Source organism: Larus michahellis, chromosome 9, assembly GCF_964199755.1.
Source record: "Larus michahellis chromosome 9, bLarMic1.1, whole genome shotgun sequence".
NCBI classification, from domain to species: Eukaryota; Metazoa; Chordata; class Aves; order Charadriiformes; family Laridae; genus Larus; species Larus michahellis.
This window is the reverse complement of record NC_133904.1, coordinates 2,058,828-2,086,132: the sequence shown is the minus strand read 5'-3', so window position 1 is coordinate 2,086,132 and position 27,305 is coordinate 2,058,828. Positions and strand designations below refer to the sequence as shown.

The 27,305-nt window shown below is 41.8% G+C and overlaps 1 protein-coding gene across 3 annotated transcripts in view; it reads left to right on the top strand.

Annotated features, from left to right (window-relative positions):
• The window catches only part of MAP2K5 (mitogen-activated protein kinase kinase 5), a 142,646-nt gene that overhangs the window by 42,346 nt on the left and 72,995 nt on the right, over positions 1-27,305 (top strand). For all 3 annotated transcript variants that reach the window (XM_074599578.1, XM_074599577.1, XM_074599579.1), the window contains 5 exons: positions 3,803-3,842; positions 9,989-10,057; positions 10,162-10,243; positions 14,243-14,304; positions 20,616-20,664. In XM_074599578.1, coding sequence (XP_074455679.1) covers positions 3,803-3,842; positions 9,989-10,057; positions 10,162-10,243; positions 14,243-14,304; positions 20,616-20,664 — 302 coding nt within the window. The remainder of the gene's footprint in view (positions 1-3,802; positions 3,843-9,988; positions 10,058-10,161; positions 10,244-14,242; positions 14,305-20,615; positions 20,665-27,305) is intronic.

The following is a 27,305-nucleotide window of genomic DNA, read 5'->3' as shown; positions in this document are numbered from 1 at the left end:
ATTCAGCAACAATCTCTTCGCTTGGTCCCTGCACCAGGCACTGCTGATGTTAAGGGCCGCGCTTCTTTCTACGTTCTGTTCATCAGCGGTCTCCTCATCTGGCGATTGTTAAATCGGTTACTCAGTGGAGCGCAGAGTTGGTCCCCTATCTGTGTTGGACATAGGAACTAAAATATACTTTTAAGCATCAAGAAAGAACAGTTTGCTTGCATGAAGAATTTTCTTGCATCCCATATGTATTCTGAGACTAAGATACAATTTTCAACCACTGGCCTTTACTCTTCACTTTGAAGATGTCAGCGGAGATAAGCTTAAGATCTCTACAACTTTTTGTACTATCTTGTCTTCTCGCAGACACACAGCAACTATGTTCGGTCAGGCTTTGGTGAATTTGAAAAGAACGCATCATCTTGTAAGATTGGTGTCCCAAAATGGATTTCTGAACTCTGCGCTTTTTTTTTAATAACTTTAATCATTATCCTCAGACATGAAATGCTGTGGCTACTATAGCTAACAACTGTCTATTTTAAAACAAAATTAAAAATTAGTTGGGTGCCGCATGCTAGAATTACAGTTCCTTTATGTGCAGAAATTGGGCACCAAATGAAATATCCGATTGCTGTTGTGTTTATTTTTTCTACTATTCTAATAAATACTGTTTCAGTATTTTTCAATATGTACCTAAAAAGTATTTTTAGTAGTGGAAAAAGTTGTTATTAATGTCATAGCATTTCCATTAGTTTGTCCATAAAATAATAATAATAATAATACATCAAGCTTGTGGTAGATGCAGTTCTCCAACTAACCTGGGTGGGATCTAGATCAGGCCCTGCATAAGAATGTATTCTTAATTTGTCCCGATATGTGTTAGGAATTTCCTTTCCAGAGAGTAAGAAGAGCAGTCCGTGCCATGGCATTTGTCCTATAAATTCCCAGTTTAACTAAGAGGCCGAGAGGGAAGGGGGAATGCACATCGGAACCAGCTTCCTGCAGTTGGCAGACTGCAACAGAACTTAAATACTAGCTTTTATATTTTTAACAGTTGATGCTGGCGTCAAGTGTTCAACATGACTTTTTAAACTTCTCATTGCAGTGGTTGGCTCTCTGTGTCTCTTCGATTTCTCCCTAACAGTAAATGATTTACAGCCGCCTCTTCTCAATTATGCGTTAGAGCTTTTGCAACGGGTCAAAAATCAAACCAAAACCAAACCCCCGCAAAAAAGAGCAGAAAAAATGAACTTGTTTTCCCAGAGCTGGTTTCTGCAAGGAATGAAATTTTGAAAAACGTCAAAGCAGCGTTTTCCTTGAATATTTTGCATTTCAATGCATTTAATTTCTGCTCTTTACATTTGTCTTTAAGTACTTCAGCAGCTATTTAGCAACTGTTTTCACTCGTCTTTAACATCCACTTGTCTTTACTGTTAGGCACCGCTCAGTGCGGTTTCCTAGCAAGAAGAGTTGTTGTTGTTGTTGTAGCTGTTTATTAGGCGACATCATTTGCCAACCATCCTGGAAGATTTTTAAGTGTGTGTTCACTGAAATGTGGCGCGTTGCTGAGGAACCTTTTGCATTTTTGCTACTTTGCCTCATTTAATGATCTGGTTCTACGATGATGTTTACTTACTTTTGGAGGTGACACTGAAATCTGTGAGAGTTGACCTTGAGATGAGACTTCACATTACTCACAGAGTATGAATATTAGTTTCATCTCCTCGTAGACACCCGTAGACTTACTGAGGGGTGCAGTACGCACAAAAAAGTGTGTTTTTTCTTCATGCTGTGCACGTTACTCTGTGGGGTTTTTTTAGTGCATCCTTCTGAAGCTACATAAAGGTACTAAATCTTCAGGCTTTAGCTGTGCTGACTGTAACCAAAATGATCAATTCCAACTTACAGTTCTACATAATATCTAACAAAAACGTTTTCCCTACACACTCATTGGAACGGGTAATTACTGTAGCAACTACAGACTAATTTGAAGTGTTAGCTGTTAATTAAAGCACTACGGAGGTGTACGGTTGTCTTTTGGTGTAACCAAAGCTCCTATTCAAACTTCATTAATCACTTTACAGTTATTGTGTTGGGGAAGGTCAGGACAATGGAGATGCCGGATCAGCCTGGAGTAAACAAATTCCGTTCCTCCCCGGTAGCACGGCATTTGCAGAGCCACTGGACACGCTCTACCCATGGGCATGGTATCTCCTTTGTGATCCAGTTCTCAGCGATAATTAAATGTTAAATTGGTACTGTCAGTGCTCTGTAAACCAAACCAGGTATCTGCCCTCTGCTGGAAATTTAACCCAAACTTCCACGGATGAATTAGCGTGCATCATAATTAAATAATCAAGTCTTCCCTTTTAATTCACTTGGAAACAGGAGATCTCTCTTATGGAAAAAAGATCAGCTTTCTTGACAAGCTAATTAAGTTGCCAAACTGTCCGGCACAGTACATATTAAGCTAACAGACGTTAAGCATGCTATCTCAACCTGTTCGTTTTCTTATCATTTCTGCTCATCTTAAGTCCATAATGTTTTGCCACTGTTGATTCATCCATAGTTACAGCAGAGCTCGTTTCCTCCCTTGGATTCATTGATTGTGCGTTCAGCCACCGGTCTGCCACAGCTTCGGCTGATGGTTTGGCTTTTTGCGTGTTGTCCTGATATTAAGTAACACTGATTTTTAGTGTGCCTTTTTAAACCGTGTTTCATCCTAAAAGCTCATGCCACTCGGTTACGTAAATGTTTTTCCATGAGTTATTAAATTAAGGTGAAGTTTTTAGAAACTTCCAAGCTATTAGCAGAAATTATAGAAGCACTCAGTTATAAATAAGATTAAACAACGGTCTCGCCTTGTACTATGTATGATTTTGCGTGCAAAAAAAAACCCTATTAAAGCCTTTCTTCTTCAGTAATAATTGCTAGAGGTATATAGTGGTAAAATATTATAATTCTTTAAAGTTAGTGCCACATATACGACATTACTGTGCATAGTATCATAAATCAGTATGAGACAATAAAACTAGTGAAGAGGAAAACCTTTAATGGTTTTGTTTTTATGCAAAATTACATTGGATTTTTAGTAGACACTTTTTTTCGCCTACCTTTTTATTTTCTTACGAGGTCGTGGTTAGGCATACACGAGCCATTGTTAAATAGCCAATTGTAAATATTTGTCTTCAGAAATTAAGACAAACTGCTCTTGAAATACTGTGGAAAATTATTTTGGGTACACGTGAGCATTAACAATAATGCTTTCTAACATTATATGCACGCACACACCCTAATATTAAATACAAATGCAGAAAGTTCATTCCACTAACATTTTCCGGGGGTCCTTAGGTTACGGTAAAGAATTAGCGTTACCTGGTTTACTTCACTTTAATTGATATAGCTGTGTTTCTCACTGCCTTACCACTGAAAATACCCTTAGAATGGGTGAACTTGTGTGATAAACCTTGTTTTACATGAAGATTGTGAACAATAAATATGCTGTAATTGTATTGCGTTAAAAGAAAATGTGAAAGCGGATAAATTCATATCATACACTGTACGGGAGTCTTCAGTGTGTAGGTTTTATACAAAACATGCAGATGTTAAAACCTGCTAAATGGTTTCATTGTAAGTATATTCTTTTGATCGATGGTTTTCATCAGTCTCTTTAAAAATGCTATATAAAATTGGTTTAACGTAAAACGTATTAGCTCCAAGTCATTTTTCTGTGAAATTAGTGTATACATGTTGCACATATGTATAGAGGTAATTTTATGTGATCTCAAGTTATTTAATTTTTTCCCTCATGCAGGGCATATCATGTCCCTAGTGGAAAAATACTAGCAGTGAAGGTAAGATATTACAGTAATTTTCTTTCTCTCTTTCTTTCTCCCTGTTCTTTCTTGACCTTGGTTTCCTTCCCCTCCCTCTGATTGTTAGATCTCAATTTGTTTTGTAGCGTTAAAGTCCACAGTGTTTATGCAGGAAAAACCACAGTCCATAAATCTAGTAATTCCAAACGAGCACCGAGTTCCCAGAATCCAGGTTTCGCCCCCCGGGAATTGCTTGGCACCGTGTGTAGGTGCCACCACGTCTTCCCGGGGGGTTACAGGGACGTGTCCCAGTGCCGTTGTGGTTTGTGCCTCTCCAGCGACTGGCAGAGGTGCCGCTTCCCCGTCCTGGACCCCGGCGTCGCAGGAGCGGGGGCGGAAAGGGCGCAGGGTGTCCGTCTGTGCCTTTCTCTGCCAATGCCAGGCTGTCCCCAAGGGCAAATTCTTGAGTGGCCTCTGCAACCTCATTTTTAAATAAAGAGAATTTCCCTGTTTACTTTGGGATAATATTCTGTTTTCCTAGGAGATCTTGTGGTTTTAACAGGTTTGTTTATTTTAATGTCCCTTTCCCCCTGATTGTTTTTTTTTGGTTTTTTTTTTTTATCCAAGGGATTTGGCTTTTTTTTTTTTCCCTTGTTAGCGTTCTTTGCAGTGACGCTGTGTCCTGCAGTGTGCTCAGGTCAGTGCCAGTCTTATCTGAACTTCGGTTAAGACTGTGGCAAACTAATAGTGCAACTCTGACAACAGTAAGCCAACTCTCGTACGTTAATTTGTTAAATGAAATTTTAAATTAAATTATTAATACAGTTAATCTATACAAAAATTTTGAAATACGCCCCTTTTTAATATAGCAAACTTTTTTTTTTAAATTTGGGGATTTTGTTAAAACTCAAAGCAGTAGAGACTTTTGCAAAACATTAATTATTGCATTCATCCAATTTCAATTAATAGTTTGCAATCTAAAAAAATGTTATATTTTAAATATGTGATTTATGGAATAATTACTTAGAAAACTCTAAAATGGACTTTTTGTCTCCGTTCTTTTTTTGTCTTTAATCATTAAATACTGGTGAAGTTGAGTTAAACTGAAAGAATGTGAGGGTGGGAGAGGAGGGCACGAGGAGTGATGGGAGCTGGTTGCTGCAAGCAGAATTGCTGTTAAATGGAATTTAAAGATGTAAGATTACACTGAGGCTTCAAATGAAGCCTTTATAATTACCAGGCAATATTTTCATATATGGGAACCTTTCAGATTTGGGCTCAGATCGTCTTGTGGTTCCAGTAGATACAATTTACTGAAAGGAGATTCTGCCCGTGTTTCAGCTTTCCTGGGGATCACATAAATCCCTTCACCCCACTAGGGGAAAAGCTTCTGACTTTCCAAGGAACTGAAGAAAAGCAAATGCTTACTGCTGGATTGGCAATGATTCTCTCTATGTGGAAAACATGGAAATTGAAATAACATCCAAATAACTAATTACGTGTAATACAAACATCACTTGAAAAAGTTTTTGAAATAAGTCATTTTGAAAAAGTCTTTTCAAGTGGTATCTGTCATTCCTAAAGCTGTCATGACCAGTTAGACAGGAATTCTCTGAGTTGTAACAGGCACAAAAGTACAGGAAGTTAAATATTAAAAAAATATTACTAATTACAGCTTTCAATGTGAAAGTGAAAAAGCTCTTCCCTTAAATGCTGGGGTTGTGTAAGGATGCTGCTTTTCCCTGGTACCTACTACGCTACTGCCTCAAATGATCTTTTTTCAAGCTCTACAGAGAGCGTCTCCTGCGCCGGTTGTGCGCGGCGCTGGCACGGCTGCCGTGGGGCGGGGGGTGCCCTCGGAACCTGCCTGGAGAGGAGGTGGAGCAAGAGAAAAATCCCACAGGCAGGAGGGGAAATGAGTTCACCCTTTGCAAGGTTAATTGAAATCACCTCCCTGTGGCAAGAAGCCTTTTCCCCCCAGCAACTTCACCTCCTTGTTTCCCTTAGAGTCCGCGGGTTCGGTTAGTCCTCGTGGAAAATTAGCATCCTGAAGATTTGGGAAACCGCGTTCTCTTGTAGATGCTACTCGTGGTGGTCCTGTCACTCTCCATTACGGTTGGTTGGTTTTTTAGTGTGATTTCAGAAGAAATATTACATCAACACGTGTGTGTTATCGTAGTTCAAAATAACGTGCTCACAAGCTGGAGGTCAGGAAACTTGGAATGATCGTGATCGTGCCGGCTTGCGCTATTAAGAAAATTACTTAACACGCCTATGGCTCAGCATAGCCAGCAATAAAAAGCGGACGGTAATGCCGGCGTTTTGACAGGATCGTCACGCGGATCAAGTGTTTTGACAGCGGATTACCACGCTAATAGGAACATCACTGGGTGGATCCCTGAAAGCGGAGTTCTGCGGTTTTGGGGGCTTTTTTTTCCTGATAATATACAGATTTGATAGGACAAGATAACATTCCGAAAACCTGTTGATTAAAATGCTTTCAGCTAGTCCGTAATCTTGCAAATATATTGAACAGGAAAACAAACCAATGCTAATACCGATGTTATAGACCAAAGCTACGTCATTGCATATTTTATGTAACCTTTACAGCATGCGGAGGGTTTAATAGGTTTTTTTTTTCAAAGGTAACTTTTTTCTAATTAGAGGGAAAAATCCGAATGAAAAACTTGAGCGTGCGCTGGCTGATTGCCATTCTTCAGCTGCTTTTAGTTTCTGCTGCTCTTAAGCTAGCATTTAAATGGACCATTTGATTAATCATTTGTATACTGACTATAATACTCCCAAATTTCCTTTGAGTTGTACATACTGTAAAAGACAATTATGTCGCCACGGATTAAATAAGTGAATTAAAACAGAATAGCAGCTTAATTTGACCTGTGATTTTGCTCTCGTTCCCTTTAGTGGAACGTATGCCACTCCAGCAAATAGATGAAGTCATCCATGACAGCTTGTGATGAATTGCCGTATTTATACTGTATATTTTAATAGCCTCACACTAATTTAAATTGAGCACAGAGTAAATTATAATTCAGTCACTTGACTGCTTGTATTTAACTTGACAACTCATCCTTATTTGTCCTGGAGGTGTAGTGCAGAGCAGAGGAAATATGCTCAGGTATTCCTCTTTTAACAATTAACCCTTTTCACTTGAAACGTTAGGTGTGTTGAGTTCACGTATGTTATAAGCTTGCTAAGCGAGTCAAAGATTGCTATATTTTAGGCAGGAACTTGGTAAGGAAGCTGTGCAGGAGTGCTTGGAGCCCCTTGCTGAATCCCAGAGGCCCGCCATGCCATTTAAATTTTAAAAAATGGAATAAAAAATGCCCCTCTTGTCTAGGATCCTTCTCCAGCTCTACCTGTGAGGCGCCGTTTGCACTAGTTTTGAAATGGGGGCAGGCGCTGGAGCTGGGTGACCAGCCCCTTTTCCCCGGCCAGCCCAGGCTGCCCTTGGCCCCCTCTCTTCTGGTCGTCCCCGCGGCGCGATTCCCCCTTGGCGGGGTGGCAGGAGCGGCTGGGCACCTCCCCACCTCCTCTGCTCCTCCGGCTTCTCTTGTACCTTCTGTTGCAAACTTGATAAGAAACTCCACTCCCGCACGTGTTGAACACTGCGTGGTATTTTATGCCGGATGAATTGGGTTTTGCTTTTCTGCTCTCAATAATTCCAGTAAAATAACAGTGATATTTTTTTTTTTTTTTTTTTTTTTTTTTTTTTTTACGACAAAGTTCTTTCCAAAGGTGCCAATTGTCTGATGTTCCATCTCATTTCCTTACCTGTGTTGTGGAACCTGTGGAGGTTCCTTACCTCCTTACCTTTCAAAAGGAAGGAACCTGTGTTCCTTACCACAGTTGTGGACGTTGCAGCCAAATCCTTGTTCACAGCTTTGTCCTTGGCAGCAATGGGTTTGAGGAGGGGTTGGGGGGGGGGGGGGTGGGTTTCTTGCTTTAATGCTGTTCCAGCCCATGCTTAACACGTTTGCCTCACATATTCCTAAAAGTTGTTTCACCCATACAAACTTCATTTTCTAAATACGCTTAGAAATTTTATACAAAAGGAGTATGACCATGGAGAGTACAAGAGCAGATTAAGGCAGTGCTGTATAGGTATTTGATTTTTATTTTTTTTTATTTCCCCTTTCTGCCCCCATTTCAATGCTGTAAATAACATAAGGTTCTTCCAACCTTGCCATCGGATGGGTGTCTCTCCGATGTTCGAAGGCACACAAGCCACAAGTGTTAAGATGGACGAAAACACTTCTGTACAATAGTTATCCGGAGAAAGTGAGATGGTGATCTCTCCTAATTTACTTTGTGGTGACGTACGCTTACCGTACCGGTGCGGTACGTTTCTGTACGTGCTCTACTCTGCAGTATCCTGAACGCTTGTAAAGAGGGTCGCTCTGCTTTTCCAGGTTATCCTCACTATTAGGATGCAGGGTCTGTATGTAATTATAGTTAATGCAAATCAGCCGGAGACCTTTCTTCATGCCGGGTCTTGGTTGATTGGATGTCGGTGATGTATCTGACGCTGATCGTGCTAACTAGTCATCGTTCAGGGCGCCGGAGCCTTCACAGTGACCGAGGCAGGGAAATTTCTCACTGTTGAGTAGAATTTAGTGAGGTAAAATTTTAATTTTATACTGTTGACAAGATTAAATTCTCTTAATATTCAGTGGGTTAAACTGATGGTACTCCGGCAAATTATTTTAAGTTTTTCACGCTGGAAAAATGTAAGTGAATATTGTTGGCAAATGATTATTGATCTAGACAAGTGTGTTAAACGTTTCTTGGCAGCCCTGTATTACACTTACAATTCAGTTTACTGACAGCTTTTATAAATAACCCTAAAGCAAACTCTTGATAGAAACAGGTTACCGTTTTTTCTTTTAGACAGATTTTGATACTGTAAAATGCGTGTGTTTGGAAATGGTCTCTCTGTATTTTGTTTCGTCAGCAGTATGTGCAGCCTATAATATCTATTCTGCTAATTCTGCAAACTAACTAGATTTTGTTTCCCTTTAGCTTAAAGTATTAAACTGTGAAATATTGCGTGGTAGCACACTGAGCTTGGCGAAATGCATTTGGAGTCCATTTTGGTTTATGTAGTAGTACTTAGCAACTGAGCGTGCAAGTCTTCGAGTAATCATGGCAAAGAATTGTCTGTTCAAATTGATTTTCAGTGCTGGTTCTGTCGGAACCAGCGTCCGTATTAAGAGGGTCTGTCTTGAAAATCCGGAAAACCTATAAACTCCAGTCAGTGCACCCCACCTTCACTGCAGCGCTCGGTACGTTAGTCCTGGTTGGCAGCCTGGCCCAAAATGGTGAACAACGAGGACATAGATGGAGGGAGCGGGAGACAAGCGTGACAGTGAGCAGCTGAGCGCTCGGAGTCAGTTTTTTTTGTGGTTGTTTTGAGGAATGCTTTGGTGACGCGTACCTAAGCGTCTGGACCATCTGCTCCCATCTGCATTTTTTCCTGTATATTTAACTGTTTTCCATGTTTCATGCAATGTTAGGAATTTATGTAAAAAAGGGGGTAAATATGAATGAAACTGTAAGAGTGGTGGTTAGAGACGCTCCTTTAGGGCGCCACTGAGACATCCAGAGATCCTTCCAATACTGCAGTACTTCCTTAGCCCCTAGAGCGAACGTGGGCTGTTCAGCAAGGCCTGCCGGGGCCACGGCCCTCCAGGCTTTTGTGCAAGACGTGTCTGTAGCGAGGAGAACGGGTGCCGGGCAGAGGCGGAGGGGGCTGTGCCGAGCAGGACCTGGGGGGTGGTGGCACCTTGGGTGACTGAGCAGCAACTCGGAGTTGACCAACCTGCAGCTCTACCCGGCCTGCGCTTCACGTTACGTGTGGGGCTTGTCTTCAGCTTCGGACTCGTCTCCTCGTCAAGTCCTTAAACCACAAGCCTTGTGACATTTCCTGGATAAAATTGGCTGTTTAACTTAGTTAACTCGTAGCTGACTTTTAAAAGTAAATAACTCTGTCCTTTCATTTCCGTTTTCTTCCTTTGCCCATCGCTCTGTTAAAATATTCTCACCACCTATTCCTCTCTTTCCTTTCCTCACTTAAGGATAACCAATACACTTTTTCGTTAATTTTGAATCATTCACTTACTTTTAATCTGTCAGTGCTAAACATACGTCCATTGTTTGTATTTTAGGTCATACCCTTAGATATAACACTGGAACTCCAGAAGCAGATAATGTCGGAGTTAGAAATTCTTTATAAGGTATATAAATTTTCTCATTTTGATTATTCTTCCTTATAATCTTCTTACAGCAAATTTTAAAACAGGCTTCTCTTTTTTTTTTTTTTTTTCTTTTCTTTTTCCAGTGTGACTCATCGTATATCATAGGATTTTATGGTGCTTTTTTTGTAGAAAACAGAATTTCATTGTGTACAGAGTTCATGGATGGTGAGTTGCGTATCTAGTGTTGTGCTTTTAATTGCTAAGCATGTAAATGGGAGAATCACAACAAAGATGTGCTTTTCCAGAATGGAGCAAAATGCAGTAGTATGACTTGAAAATGTAAAGTATTAATAACTTTGCAGGTAGGTGGTTTTTTTTTTTAAAAAAAATGGGTTAGCATTGAGATGGTGTTATATTCTCCGTGGTACGCTGTATTTTCCTGAGTGTAACTTCGCTTACTTTTATTGAAAATGTAAATAGAAGAGAAATAAATGCTAGCTTAATTTGTGGTTTGATATTTGAGTCTTCCATACAATCTGTCCTCGCTGACAAAACAGCTGTTCCTCACTTTTACTGTTTTGATAGCCAAAACAGATTTTCTTTTAAAGAAATCTATTAACCCAATGTCCTATGTGTTTTCAGTGGAAATCGTCTCTTAATTGCAAGAGAAGGAATTATTTTCTAACGCAGCTGTTTAGCAGTGCCGCGCTGAGTTTCTTTTTGGGTGTACTCCTGTTTCCCCCAATGCCAATCTTCAGACCAACAGTGTCCCCTTCCCCACAGTCTGATGCCGCTGTCATTATGGAGATGTATTAGTGCTTTGCTTAGAAATCTTGTACTGCGTAGCATTCTTGGAGAAAAGGCAGGAAAAGTGTACTGATTACGGCAATTTATAATCATTGCTGCCCTCTGTGTATCAACGTTGAGAGCGTGTCTCACGACAGATGCAGTCCCCTTGTGTCTCGTGCGCAAGAAGCCCCTTCGCAGCGTTCAACTTTTAACGTCATGTTGTTACAAGCAATAGTGTGTTACTCTCTCCAGGATTTCCTTATGAGCCAGCGTTTTATGCCCTATCCAGGTTTTTCACAGAGGTTGGGTTAAGCTGGATATAAAGAAGTAAGGCTCTCACAAATAATTTACTGTGGAGGGAGGGCTTTCTGGCAGGAAAAATTTCCAAAGCCAAAAGTGTACCGTTAAGCATCGTTGAGTAGCTTCTTTCTTTCTGATAGGGACCACGAATAAAGCCCTTTAGGGTTTTATGGTGCATTTTGTTTTCTCCCTGTTAAAATGGTCTGTTATTACTGTTATTTCTCTCTTTTTACACTTACTACCTCTGTCCCACTGATCTCTGTGCCCCATTTCCAAGTGTGAGTATTCTCTCAGATTTTCCATATTTGATGAAAGAGCCTTACATTTAGTCAGCAAAGCCCACGAGTGAAATCCTTTGCTGTTCTCATGCTGTGTGACTATAAGCCATTTCTCTGTTCTGTCCTTGCAATTGCACTCAGACTCACAAGCCTGTGCTAAGCAGTAGCCACATGCAGTAAGGAAGCATCTGCTCATGCCAAAACATGCATCTGCCTGGAGTATGTATGCTCTTGCTAATTCCAAATTTATTTTTTTTTTTTTTTAAATGATGGACATAAATGCTTGCAGTTCTGAATTCTTGTTTGAAAATATTTAAGCCTTTAGGGTACGCATCCTTCATGATGTTGCCCAACGATGGTGTTTACTGACCATGCACAAATTACTTGGAATTATACTGGAGATGACCTCTGGTCTGCCTCATGTTGTGCGCTCCTTCTGGCAGAAAGCAACAGCAATCATTTAAAGGAAGAACAAAATGCAAATAAAGGGACCTTGCCTTTTTCCCCCCCCCCTCCAGACCTTTAATTTTTATGTGTAGGGATGCAGGTAAAGATAATAAAAAAATACTTTCTCATCCTGTAGATAAACAGCTTTAACCTTGGCAAATTTTTAACCCTTTTGACTGCCTTAGGCCAGTCTATAACACTTTCTAAATCCATATCCCGTGACTCTCTTTGCCCAGTTACATCCTGTACCATATTACAAAACATAGGTGTTTCCTTTTGAGATTACCGAGATAGAGGTGGATCTGCGTCTTTTGGGATACTCCTGGCTTAGGGGTGCACGTATAGTACCACAGTGGGTCTTTCCTGGCAGCTGCAAGCAGGAAAAAGCCAAATAACTCCAAGTCTGAAAATATCAAAATACCGAGGTGGAACTGACCTGGATCACCCTCCCACCTGCCAGCTGATCTTAAAGATCGACGGAGAAGTGAAGTGAGGCTTTCTAATCTTTGCCCTTTTATATTGGTAATAAAGATTATGTTCTTGTAAAGAAAGATGGTGAAATGTACTGTTGCCTTTTACTTACGGTGTCGCCTCTTTTCCTTGAAACTGCTGAGCACCCAATAATTCCCCTTAAAAGCAGGGCGAGGTGCAGGCTATCAGACTGTACCTAGATGTCTACGCATAGATCTGGGAGCCAACATTATATATTTAGATTTGGAACTGTTGTCCGCTACAGAATTTTTTTCTCCGTAGAAGAATGGCAGGTTTCCCCGATTGTTTGCAAAAAGATACTTTCCTTCATTTTTCAAACAGCACTACCTTTAGCGACGTCTCCAATAGCAAGACTTAGCGGTTTGCTGTATGAAAATAGGTCTTCTATTTGTCCAAAATTTAAGGATGAGTTATAAGCATTAGCAGGAACCACCGGCCGTATGATTGCCTTCTGTTTGGCTGTTGTAATGAGCAGTTGGTTTCTGTGATGCTTCATCCTCTTATTTCTATTAAATAGTATTTAACTTTTAAAACTGAGGTTCATTATAATCCACAGGCAATATGGACGATGTGAGTCGAAAGATTACACTTAATGAACAAAGAGTAGTTTCAATGACCTGGAATCAGAGCAACATCAGTGAAGACAAACGCCGTATTTCTGACAGTAGAGATCATGAGGAAAACAAGGGGGAAAAAACCAACAACTACCACAAAACCCCCATCAATAGAATAAGTAGTGTAGCGTAAATAAGAGCTGTTGTACAGTTAAGGCTGAAGACTGGAATATAAGGACCTTGTGACTTCTTTGGATTGCAGTATTTCAGAATGAATGACTTTCTACTTCTAAAAAATGAACCATAAGGAATGTACAAGGTGTAGTTTTCTTAATTGCTGAGTATTGGCCTAACTTTTCCCAGTGGTGTCATCAGTAAAATCCACACGCTACGCTGAGAGCACAGTTAGATCAGTGCTGAGCGCTTCTGAGAGCCTTAAGCCTTGAATGAGACAACACATTCTTGCAAGCTAATGGGAATTTGCTTATCCTTTATTTATTTTTTTTCTTCCATTACACTTGGATATTTTTAATTCTCAATTTTAAATTTCCGGTCTTGCTGGAGAATTTGTATTTCACCCCAGGGACATTTTGAAGGCTGGTTTGGTCATGAATCTGCTTTGCAGAAGACAAGGGAAAGAATCCTCCCCAGTCCCTTGGGAATGTCTGTAGGGCCATTAGAGGGACTTGGGTTTCTCGCTTTCCCCACGAATGCACGATGCTGGCTGGCGTGGTCTTGTCCTCCAACCAGGACGTTGGCTGCGCAGGATTATGCCAGACAATGACTTTTGTCCCATGCTGGAGTTTACTGGCAAAACTTACCTGCTTGCCCAGGAGCTCCTTGTCTTTCATTTTTAGCCATCGGTGTGGACACAGTCCACAATGCTCAACCAAACTTCCACTGGTTTGATCATGGGGAGGAAGCTGGCTTTAAGGATTGTATGGGATACCATGTAATGTTAGCACCAGGTTTTGGGGACAAGGTTAGGAAACTTGAGATTTTGAAGTCTACTGTTGCTTTTTGGGATGACGCTGTTATTCCTGAGAAGTTACTCCAAGCCTGGTGGTTTTGAGTTCTCCGGTTTTGATGTTCTGTCCTGTGACTGGGAGGTTTTCTAAAAGGAGTTTTAGTATTAATGCTGCAAGCAGAAATAAGTAACGTGGGTGAGGAGAGACCTGAGTACTCTTTCATGTGTTTATTCAGAGTTTGGTAGGTTTTTAAGGTCAGTTATTTCTGACACGCTTATTGTTACATCATTGATGGTGTTTTTATTAATAACCAGGGCCTAGAAAACCCTTGTGACTTCAAATCTAGGGCAGTGTTTCATTTTGCATTACCTAAGCACGTTTTGTTTGTCCCTGCAGGGGGTTCTTTGGATGTTTATAGAAAAATTCCAGAACATGTCCTCGGAAGAATAGCAGTGGCTGTAAGTACTTTTTTTACTTTTTGTTTTCCAGTTTTTGATTGTGCGTGTAACACATCTCTGATTTGAGTGTGCACCTGGCCCTTTGGGACACTGAGTCATCTCCAGGACCCGTGTCCTCTGTGTGTCTGTGTAAAAGGGAGGGTCCTTCCTATCTCATGCTCTTCCTAACCATCCTGTGTGCGCAAGGACAGCGGGGTTAAGGAAGCCTTCCTTCTGAGTGACCAGCACAGGAGTTGCTGGAGGCTCACGAAGTGTGAATGGATGGGATAAACTGAATGAGATAAGAAAAAAAAAAAAAACAAAACTATGAATTTTCTGGAGAACTCTGTGGCCGTGTTTCTTCGTATCAGCCCTTGTAGGATAGAGCAGTCCACTTAATCGCCTTTATTTAGCCTTTAAGTCCTTCTGTGCTATATGGTTTCTTCAAAAAGTGATTCAGAAGCCCTGTCCTTGCCCTTATGGTGATCCCTTGTCTGCTGCTTCTGCTGATTCTCATGTGTAATTTCCGTTCTAATTGTCCTCGTTCTGTACAAAGTACCTCAATTAGATTTGCTTCCCAGGTTGAAAAAGTTAAGTCGGTTCCTGTTACCAAAATGCAATGGCAGAACACATTTGCGGTCGTCCCCTGTGGCAGATGTACTCCTTAAGGCAAATAAGGAGGAGGTTGTAGTTTTTACTTGGCACAAGCCAGGCCTGACAACGGCTGCCTGGGGACAGGCTGCGCTCTCACCCCTGTGCTGGGACCCTTCATGCGTGAGCGGGCACGGCTGAAGACCTAACAGTGATTTTAGGGGAGGTGTGATCTAGGAAGAGCTATCAGTCCCCGGTGTCGACTCAGTTTGGGAACAAGGAGCTGGCAGTGGGATCCTCAGAGCACCTGGTAGCCCATCATTGTGTCTCCGCAGCATTCAGCGACTGCGTTGCTAGAAATTCACCAGCTGTGATTGAAAACTCAGACTACAGAGCAACAACAACAACAAAAAAAAAAGTTGTGTACTTTGCCACAGCTGAACACAGGGTAAATGACCAATGCCTTAGTGGATCTCACAAGGGAGAGAGATGCTGCTAAACAATTGCTAAATATAAGGAATACTTTGATAACTTAAGCGGTTTAAAGCATAACAAAGTTATTCTATCATGTGCCATTTAATTAAGTGCTGGGTTTTCACATTCATTATACATCAAGCTGACAATTTAAATCCTTTAATCCAACACAGGCAGCTATTTAGTCTCTGTTCATTGTAATTCACAGCTCTACTTTCTCTTAATTTGTGTGGCCTGCCCAGGGTGATGAACATCCTTCTCTGATGCTGTTTCCTCTAAGTAGCTTCAAATCTGCTCATTATATAGCTTAGGCGTTTCTTATGGAATTTGAATGCTTTTCACCTTTAGTTCAGAGTAAAAACGTTTCATCTTTTCTTTCCTATGGAGCAATGAATGATAAGTTGCTCACAGTGTCCTCGTATTCCTGATGCTAAATAGCATGTGTATAGTGTAATGATACTGGGATGGACCTTCAAGCATTTCTTCAGATGCTTCTTCCTTCTCCTTTTCCTTATCTCGCTTCATATTGTGTATTTAATACATCCACACTAACTTACCGTATTGTTTCCTTACTTGTTTTTGTCTCTCCTCTCCCCCATCCTCCGTAGCCCACTTGGCTTGGTATTCTGCAGGTGTTCTCTTCCAATTTTTCACTTATCCATAACGGTGGTCCTGCAGCCCCATCTTTTATGTCTTTATATACGTTTTTTTGTTCACCTGCAGGGTCATCTTTTTACAAATCTGTTAGTTAGTGAGCATGACTCCCTGACATGGACGGTGAGCTGATATTTAACTTTTCCTAGTTATTTTGTTTGCTGCTTTAGCAACCTGTACCATGCCCACTGCGGTGCAGGGGGTCAGAGAAGAGGTGAACAAAGGAGCCTTCAGAGAAGGAACTCGTCCCTTTCTCCTGCTTCTCCGTAACAGAAGGTGTGCGCTGAGGCTGAACCGGCACTGGCAGCTTCCTCTGCTCTGGTGCTGGTTTTTTGCTCAATTGGCATGGTAGACTTGTTGGAAGGAGGCAGTGAAAGCCTTTGTTTTCTCTATAATTTATCAGTGGCAGCAGGAATGGCTCCTTTAAGTCTTCACAAATGGCTACCCTGCATCTTGGTGTCTGACATTTCAGTAGAGCCCAGCAGCCCGTTTTGTGGGTTGGGGCACCTTTTTTGCCAAGTGCTGCTGTACACAGACACCGTAATCCCCACCCCGAACAGCTTGTGAAGATTACCCAAAGCCTGGAGGATTTCTGTTCGTGTGCTGAGGAGAAGGAGAATGTCAAACAAAAGCTAGAGCTCGCATGCATGGATTTTGTGGACAAAATCTGAGCGTCCATAGTCTCTCTTTTTGTTCTTTTTCCAGTCTGTATGTTTTCTTTCTACCTTTCTTGCACCGTGTACACTTGAGTCATTTGTCTTTTATTCTCCTGAGACATGTACAATGCATTGGTCTATTGAAGCTGCTTAATAATATGTGTGACCTGCACATCTGTTAATTAGAATACCTTTTTGTTGTATTTGTAGAAGTTTTTAAGTGCAAGCATTTCCAGAGGAAAATGATGCAGGCAGGTAGAGACATTTAGCAGCATCCCAGCATTCCTCTCGCTCCGACTTGGTGATTTTCTTGCTTCCTTTCCTGTTTTACAAATTCAATCATCATGAAAAGCGGTGGGCTGACAACCCTTGAAAACAATTGTCCTACTCACAGCAATGAGCATGAAAGGCGCAGGAAATTCCAGCTGGTCTAGAACAAGTTCTGTGTCTGCTCAGCACGGCATGGCAAAGGGAGCGTGGTGTCCCTGCGCTTTACTTACTCAATTAAACTCCGAGTCGTACCCAGGGTCCTTTCCTTGCACTCTTTGATCTCCACAGGCTGGGGCTGAGCTACCTGAGAGAGGCATCTCTTTCCTGACAACCCTGACTTCTGTAGCCACAAGGATGGGACTATGTTGCTACTCATTTCCTTGAAATACCACTACAAATGCTTCTCAGATACCTGCAATGCACTGCTTAATGGGCATGAATGGTCTTGCTCTCTTGTACGCTCCCCTCCCAATCACACTTTCTCATGATTTGGCAGGAACCAGAGGAGAGTTTTGTCTGCGGAGACAATCGGGCATTTTCTGATCATGGCAACTGCCACTGTATTTTTTTCTGATGTGAGCCCTTATCTGCTGAGAATTAAACTGGTTGCCACAGGGTCACGTAGAGTATATGTAGTCTTTACATGGTAGTGTTCTTCTGTGTTCTTGTTACCCGTTTCCCGTTGAAGAAGTGATCGCCACTAATTGTGGTGGACAGTTGGCTTTCAGGCTGAAATATCAGGAATCTATTGTCAGGTGCGATACTCTTCTCTCTTGGTTATTTTTTTGAGTAAAGGGCGGAGGGGAGGTTTGAGGCTGAAAGACGGAATGCTGAAAATAAAGCAAGGCAACGAAAAGAAATCCTTAAAGGAGGAAAGCATTTGGGGAGAAGCACTGTTTTTCCAGGGACAGGACAAAGCGGTGGGAGAGAGGTAGAGTTGTCTGAGACTTGCGTCCCCAAGAAGCTGGAGGGATCTCTGACTTCGTCATAAAATTCATCCTGGTTGCCTGTATGAGACAGTGTCAGCGAGAAGGGGGAATCTCTCTTCTTCCTTGTGTTCTTTATTTGTGTGAAGGGCTGGTGTGTTTTTCCAAAGGGAAAGTTTATCTTGGGAACCCCAAAGTGATGCTGTGGTCGCTCCTGTTTCCACACCGATGTGTACGTACTCGGGTCTGCCAATGTAAAACCTGTTCTACCTTTGATTGCCACTTCACACATTTATTTTCACTTCAATTTCTGACGCGGTGACATTGTGCACTGTATTTTGAGTGCTAATGTTGATTGAAGTTCTCCCTGAAAGGATGTGCACTTGAACTGTCAAGAGAGTGAGTGATTGACAGCAGGTAGAAGTACTTTTTGTGTCAAGGCTTTGTCAAGTCATTGTTGTAAAACCTACTTTACTGAATACCAATAATTCCTGCTAGATGTTCAATCAAAAGATACTCTCTTCCAGCACCGTTTTAGAATAATATTTAATACTTAAGAGTCTTTCCCTAATAGGCAAATGCAGGGTAAGTGAATCAGGGTACTTTACGCTAGGTTAGTCCATTTTGGGGGCTTGTGTGTGCGTATTTGCAGCCCAGGATAAAGGGAAAAACTCTTTTAATTTCTTTGTACACTGATGCCGAGAGGATCTGAATGTGAGAGTTTTTTAAATATCATGTCTTTTATAACTGCTTATTCAGCACATTCCATAATAAAGCTGTTTAATAACTCACAGATGTTGATGTCTTTCCCGTAGGAAACGTTTCCTTTTTTCTATGAATACATGCTTTAACATGAATTAAATAATTTCATAACAATTTAAAATATTTTAAATAGTCTAAATATACATTTAATAATCAAAGCAGCTTACTATTCTCAGAATCACTTTCAGCAACGGAGGAAGCCTGAAATATTGCACTCCCTTTATTTTTGCATCAATATTTTTTTTTTTTTTCTTCTTCTTATGTCAAAATGCCGCGTAAGTAGAATTCCCCTGTTTTGCTTTTTGAAAGGCTAACGTGAACAAGGCCACACCGCTGGGCATGCAGAATTTGACTAAGGCCTTTTGTTACAGGTAATTACCATCTGAGGCCGTGAGATGGTTGGGTACGGAGTGCGAGTTTACCACGGAGGAATTGCCACCTGGAGTAATTTACTGGGGATCCGAAATCATTATTTGCTTTACAAAAGAGATTCGGATTCCACTGACATTGTTTTTGGTGACAGCATAAATTTTAAAATTATTTTTCTAATCCAATAGGAAGGCTGACAATTACTGTGCTATCTGCTTTGGGGCTGTGTAGTATTTTGATCACTTCTGCTTGACCACTGCAACAGAAGTAATTTCATTTTGGTCTGTTCGGACAATGAAAAGAATGTAATTGTGTTCTCTGAGAACAACTTTGCAAACATCGGAAATGCTTTATTGGTCTGGAGATGCACAAAGAGCATCTCCAGAAAATGAATGAGATGTCATCTCATAGATGGAAACTTTGTAAAAAAGATTTGCTCTATTGAAGAAGCTGACTGAGGCGGCAGAGGTGCTTTGGGTAAAAAGGAGGCAGAAGTAGCAATAAGCTTGTTAAGTCTTGTTAGTTCTCTGGGCTTGTAAAAGTAGTAAATCTAGGGAAAAAATTACAGTGTGAAAAATGCAAGAAGTATTGGGGGTTAATTACTTCACAGAAACAAAATCTGCAGAGAGGATAACTTGTAGTGTCCAGCCGCTTTCTTAGCGAGTTGACTGAACGGCTTGTTGAATTTCGGGCAAGGATGATGATATTGTGCATAGAAAATAAACAGAGTAGCAGTTGGATCCCGCGGTGGTCTTGCCAGATCTGAAAGAGCTGTACGTACGGATTCTGTGTAAGGAGGTGTCACGGGTTGTTGTTTTGGGAAAGGTACCTGCGTTCATACTACAAATGCGTCTCCTACGAATTTTCATTACAATGCATCCCATACGTAAGGCACTCCAATGTAGTACTGGAGTGAGAGGTTTTTAAATTTGCTTTTAACAGTTTAGCTAGTGGAAGGAGCAAGTTCTGAAATAGCAGGCCAAAGTCTGCTCCAGTTCTTATCTTTTCGGGGTGCCAATGGTATCTTCTGGGGCTATGGAATACAGTAAGGTTTGTGTTTGGTCCAGGATGAGGAGTGTAATGAATAAGACAGTTTGCATGGTTCAAGAAGAAATGTCCGGCATTCGCATTGAGTAAGTAAAAGCATGGGAAGTAAAGGAGGAAAAAGACAGATGCACCAAATGGAAAGACAGGGAAAAGGAGGATGAAGTGGAAGAAGCTATAGAGGTTTTGTTGTTATCTGGCCTTTGATTTCACTGTGTCGCTTTTGTTGTAAGAAGACAGATCATTACGTACTTTGTCTTTCATGATTTTTGACACCCCAACGAAGATAGATGAATTAAAAATACATTGAAATACCTAAAGGGTTTCAGTATAAGCTCAACTGACTTCAGCTTACCGATCCTGGGAAGAAGCTTATTCCTGTGTTCTGAAAGAACCTGTTGGTCTGCAGGGGTTCATTTGGGTCCGGCAGCCCTTTGGAAGGGACGCTTTGTCTCCCCCTTTCGTGGTCCTGGCTCCGTTCTTCGCTGGAACTCGGATCTTTAGTGCCTCACGCCAGCTGAGGTGCGTAGTGTTTCTTACCAGGAATCTTTAATATGTGATGTTGCTTTTTCTTTTTTAAATTCAGGTTGTGAAAGGCCTTACCTATTTATGGAGTCTAAAGATTTTACACAGAGGTGAGTAACAGATGTTTTCTGTTTTGCAATGAAATAACGTATTATTTTATTTTAACAACACTTTCTAGAGACAGTAGACCATGCTAACATCTGGTTTTATTCCAGTGGAGTAATGCAGAATGAATCTTACTCATTAGCTTTGCAGATTTTCTGATAAAATATTTTTACTGCTTTTCCCTTTTATTGCCCTCCCTCCTCCCCTACGAAGACAAAGACTAAAGAAGGAAATGAATTTTACAGAGATTTAGAAGCTTAGAGTTACAAACAGGTGCCCAGTAGAAAAATCAGCAAGGAAAATCAGATGTTTGACTAGTATTGAAAATAGAATATAGATAATTAATTTTCTTATGTGCTTCAGAAATCTCACGTGACGGCCACAAGCGTTGCTGGTCTCAGATCTCTAAAACTGTGGTCCGCTGTCCTCTAACGTGGTCATGAATAGTTAAAGAAACTTCAAACCTGCTTGGACATAAGCCATTTTTGGGTTTTGCTGCTTATTCTCCTTCCTGAAGCTAATCTGTATTTTTTTAAACTTGTCATTCATTTCTTGCTTTTTAATGTTACATTTTGTTAAAAACTTATCTGTTGCGGTAAGTTAATTCAGGTATACTAGAACTTTCAAAAACAATGTCAGTTCTGGAAACAGTGGAAAATGCTGTTGAAAGAACAAAGAAGCCTTTCCCCCTAACCCCCCACCCCCACCAACCCCAAAAGAAAAAAAAGAGAAACTCATTACATTTATAATGTTTCTAAAGTGTCTGAAAGTAACTGCTCTGGTTCCTAATGTTGCTAACAATACTGTTTAATTTAACCCATCTGCTCCATCCGTGTGCACAGTTGGAGCGTGCAGTAACCGCCATCATTTGTGATTGAAAGAGAAGAGTAAAGTAGAGAGACACGTAGAAAATTTTAAGTTGCAAACCAAATAGGTAAGGACACTTCTTCTGGGGTGGTGCCTAGTTCTGGCGTGGCTGAGAGGAGGTAGGTGCGAGGGTCTGGCGAGGTGGTGAGCAGTGCCTGGGTTCGGCCTCCAGCGTCCTGCTGCGAACGGTGCAAGGCCTCGGGCACCTCTGGAGTCATCCAGAAATCTCTGCGCTGAGTGGGGAGAACAAGCGAATGGGAAACGCTAGTTCCCGGTAGGTATTGAGGTCCTGCCTCTCCTTAGAGCTTAGGCTCCGACTGTCCTCAGGCTTTTGCGGAGAGCTTGTAGTGGAGGAAGTGACTGATCCTTCCTTTGTGTAATGGCCCAGCGAGCAGCTGTGCAACGGGACATCGGCTTCAATTCCTCCTTGGTCTCACAGCATCTCCTCGCTGGGAGATCGCTCTGATGTGACAGCACAGGCTTTGTTACCCCTGATTAGAGGGGGTGTGAAATGCTAAGGCTGCTGGTGTATTTGACCCTAGGCTGGATTAAAAGAACAGAAATAACCCAGAGTCCATGGCCAGCTTGGTGCGGATACAGGTTACCAAGGAGGCTTCGTGTCTGATGATGGTTTAAACATTTCACCTACTAGCCTGGATGTTGCCAGACGCAGGGATTTATCAGCTCCATCCGTTCTCAGGAAGAGGGTGAGCAGACTAGATGCCAGAGCTGCCACAGCGATTGTCGGAATAAATATAAAAGAAAAAGCAGCTGGAACGTCCATGGCTGGGTGTCACTCTGTATAGGCTATGTGGTCTTTGCCAGTAACGCTCAAAAAGAAAAAGCAGATTTGAAAATTTTTTTTCATTTTGAATTTTTTCATTAAAGATTCTGGCCACCTACTGGAAGTGATTTGGAGAGAGCATTGTGGTCAGGGATGAATACTATAACTAGCATTTTGTTGCTCTTCTGCTGTAAATTTAGAACCCGGGTGCAATTTTTGCTTTCTCGGTAAAAATGAATCTCCCTTTCTGCATGGGTTTCATTGCCTTGATTGAAGAGCAGCTCTGAGTTTTTGATGAATTATGTACGGTCCTTGCTACGGTCTAAAGAAAAGCGCAGAAACTGATTTTTCATCGCACTTCAGATGTTTCTGGCCTTGGACTGACCAAGGTGAGAACAGCACTGCAAAATGCCATGGAGGGGACAACTGGCGTTCCAGCATCCAGCAGAGTTTCCTCAAGGGATTGGTTTTCAGTATTACTCTGTACCCATTTTTAAGATACAGAACATGTGTGTGTACTTCTATATCTTAAAAATGGATGCAGAGTAATACAAAGCAAGGAAGATGCCTGTTTCTCCCAGTAATCTCCCTCAGCTCTCGACTGGTTTTAAAGTGTCGGAGGTACACGAAAGACAGTGTCACCCTGACTGCCTTGCTGCCGCACGTAAAGCAGACCATGCAGGAAGGCTCGCGTAGGCTAAGAAGTCAAGAATTTCCACCGTGGTGATAACGAAGGTGGAGAAGAGAAGCAGTCATCGTGAAGAAGCTGTGTAAGGCAGCGCGGCAACCAGCAGTTTGTGAGTAGAGCATGGAATAAAGCAAAGGAAACAAACAATGAGCCAGTCTTTTATTCCAGATCAGACATTTCAGCAAATATTACAGCTTAACTTCAAAACAAACCTTGCAACTAATGAGGTGATAGCCATGCATATTAATAAACCCAAAGCTGTAGTCATAGTCATCACACCCACATCAAACATAAACATAAGATTAACACCTACACCACTTCTTTGGAAGATGTGAGAATGTCCCAATGATAAGTGTGCTCTTTTCCCCAGAGGATAAGAAGTAGAAATGGAAGGGTAATGAGAAATTAACTTAGATTTAAAACAGAATTAGCAATTAAACAAGTCTAATCATGTACAAAGTCAAAGTTTGTATAAAGACAAACCAAAATCTGTTAAGTTCAAGAATAAGTATAGACCGTGTGCATTTTATCTGGTATTTTTTTTCTCTGTTCACACCTCCTTATTAAAAGCAATGTATGAAATAAATGTTACCCGCTTGTGTTTAATTGTACTGAGCTGTATTTGTACGCCTGACCGTGTACCGGGGGCCAGTGTATGTTGTGTGGTTTGGGGACATTGGTTTTTGACTAGGTTTTAACTTTGGATCGGAGTTTTGGAAGTGTTTTCTGGTTTGTGATGTGCGAGGTTGTGCAGAGTCGATGATCTGGAGATCTTCCTGGACTGTCCGATGGTTGTGTGTCTGTCTACGGCAGAAGGGAGGTTTGTGCATCACTCCAGACCATCTCTTTCTTCCCGAAACATTCCCATAGGAAGATATTCAAATCTTCCTTTGTTTTGGCGTAAGCTAACCTGAGCGGAGGAGTGCTGGTTGGTAGGGACAGGCGCTGGTGCAATATGGAGGGTGAGTGTTCCCGTTGTCTCAGCAGGACTGTCGTTTGCGGAGGATTTCACCAAAGATGTGCATTTGGATATTTCCCCCTGCTTTGCTAGCTTTGTGAGAACTGAAGCGACTTAGTGCCACATTTAATGAAGCACAGACGAAAACACCGGGGCGTGTGTGTACACGTGTACATACATACCTCCGTGTGTCCGTGTGTGTAGCTGAACACACACATGCACATTCGTGGACCACTTCGGTTTATTTGAAAAGAATAATCCTGGCCTCTGCGAAAAGCGTGCTGATGAGGTCATTATGGCGAGAAAATATTTTCATTCTTCCAGCAGCTTCACTTTGTTCACAGTAACGTTCTGTGAGCCGTCTGCAGCTAAAATTGTGCGTTCGTATCTCTTGTCTCCCTTGAACCTGGCGTCTTGCGGTTTTATATTTTTAAAAGACAGAAGAAGTCAAGAGACAGCTTTTAAAAATCTGGTGTTTCTTTCCCACAGTCATTAATCTGTTTGCTTTTCAATAAAACAAGATGACTGAAATGCTTGGTGTTCAAAAAGCTGAACCTCTGACAGTTCTGTTTACTGGTAAGTAAGAGCTTGGAGGTCCCATTTATCTGCAGAGAGGTGAAAGGACTTAGGCAGATATATCAGAAAGAGGACTTGTTCATCCTCTATAATGATGCTTCATAGAAATCATTTGTATTAAGCAAGCACTGGTAATGGGAGCATAATGACCCCTTTTGGCTCTTGTTTAAATTCTTTCACTTCTAAACAGTAATATTAATCACAAGCAGATGGTGCAGAACATTATTTATGCACATTTGTTTTCCAAAAACAAAAAATGTTTAACCCATTAACTGAAGCGGTTTATGAAACAAAAAGGCTAATTTACTGATTGGGTGATTTTTCTCCCCGGCTTTCAATGTGAGATATTTGGTGAAGTGACATTTTTGTCTAGGATTGTCAATTCCTTTTTTCTTGAGGGAAACCAATGCAACCATCGGAATGCATAGCAAATATTTGCTTAAATTCCCCCATTTGCAGTGCTAGCTAAATCCCGCTGCAAGGACAGATAGCGTTTCTTCTTAGCAGTGCCTGTTTGGCTGCAGCTTGCTCGGTAGAGTCCCCAACCCGTATAAGCTTCTCTTAATGGGCTGATGGGCTAATTGCTTTTTTTCTTTTAGGATTTTCTTTTATTTATTTATTTAAGTTTTGTTTGTTGAAGGATTTCAGGATCAAGTAACGCTTAATGAATGACAGATGTCTTTTTTTGATTATATCGACTTAGCATCACATCCGACGTGGGAGCAGGGAAGGGGAGATGGGGTCTGCAGATCCCCAGCGACACACGGCGATGGCTGGGTAGAACCTTGGCTCCTTGGTGGGAGCTGGGCAGCCCTGGTGGGACAGGGCATAGATGTGGTGTGGTGGTTTCCTCTGGTGGGTTGTGTAAGGCAACAAGGACTTGTGGGCTGCCCTTAGAATCATAGAACTGCCGGGGTTCAAAGGGACCTTTCAAATCTTCAAGTCCAACCTTCAACCCAACTCTGACAAAAACCATCGCTAAACCATACATCTAAGAACTACGTCTGCCTGTGTTTTAAATCCCTCCAGGGATGGCGACTCCACCACTGCCCTGGGCAGCCAGTTACAAGGCTTGACAACCCTTTCAGTGCAGAAATTTTTCCTAATATCCATCCTAAACCTCCCCTGGCACAACTCGAGGCCGTTTCCTCTTGTCCCATCACCTGTTCCCTGGGAGAAGAGCCCGACTCCCCCGGCGACCCCCTCCTTTCAGGGAGCTGTAGAGAGCGAGAAGGTCTCCCCTCAGCCCCCTTTTCTCCAGGCTGAACACCCCCAGCTCCCTCAGCCGCTCCTCACCAGACTTGTGCTCCAGGCCCCGCACCAGCTCCGTTGCCCTTCTCCAAGTGCCCTTCAGCTGGAGACCACCCTGCCTCGTCCTCTGAGCTCATGGCTTGTACGTGGTTGAGTCCTTACAGAAAGAAAATTTGGCTACGTGCATGGTGCCTGAGGTTTCCGTGAGGTCGTAGCGTTTCACGCTTAGAGCTTCCTTCTGCCTTCCCAGACCCTTCATTCCGCTCAGAGTGACGGGATTCTTGCATTGTTAAAAAAATGATGCAGTTGATCCGGTCTTGATCCCACAAACCTATTTTCAGCTGTACTGCACCAAAATGTTTTTCTTGTCTGTTTGGTTGTTAATTATACTTGTGACATTCTTTGGAATTAAAAGGAAGAGCCTCTTGTTATGCTGCAGTTTTCTTTTAAAAGTATTAGTATTGTAAACAACTGGGTTCGTGCTGCACGACGGCAGTGTTTTCTCTGTGTGTAATTGCATCTGCTCTTTAGTTCGTTACAATTGAGCGCGAGCCTGGTAACGAGGTGGCTCTATTGGCTGCCATATTTTTAGAAAGAAGGTTAAACAGGATTACTGTGGAACTTACCGTTCTTGGGATTCGGGGTAGAGCCTGCTGATGGACTCCGCATGGTGCGTTAGATTTAGCAAAGTCACTCGACGCTGGAGAGGAGCCTGCGGCTTCGCAGGTCGCCATAAGCAAATATTTGGGTTTCCCTGGAGTTTTAGTTAGAAAACACATTCCTAAAATGTGGTTGGGAATTATATGGGAAATCTTGTGACTGCGTGGATTGCTCTGTAGTGGCATGTTGTCGCCTCACCTGAGGCGGGCGAATAGGTGAAAGTCCCTCAAAAATGCAGCACGCGGATTGAGTTCCTGGAGATGAAATGGAGATCGCGATGCGCAAACTGGGTCTGTCGGTGCTGAAACGTGATGGAGACGCTCGTGGCTGGTTTTTCGTTTGGCTTTGGGGGGAAATTGCAAAATGTATTGGCAGTATTGATACCTAACTTAAAACATACAGATCCACTTAAGCTATACAACGTAATATTGAATGCTCCCCTTTTTTAAACTGGATTTTTAGTTCAATTATAGGAAAGCATTTAATCAGCTTGTTAATTGAGGTTATACATTTCTACATTACAGAGACAAATTAAGCAAGCTACTGTGGTACCAGAAAACATCTGCTAAACAAAGGCAAACTTAATGATAAACAAAATTAGGTTCTTTTCTTGTTGGGTTTCATCCATCTGCACCCAACTAGTGTTCACTTTTAAAGAAGGCAGAGAGACAAGCTATTGCTTTTAATCCATTTTGACAGAAGAAAGCAGCGATTAGGCAAAGCCACTGTGTCTCTAATCTTCCCAAGTTTAAGCCAGCACATTATGCTTTCCGACTGGCACTCCTAGAACAGAAAGATGCTCGGTGTTTCCGGCACTACAGTCAGGCTGGATGCTCAGCAGTTTATTGTGCGTCGATTTTAC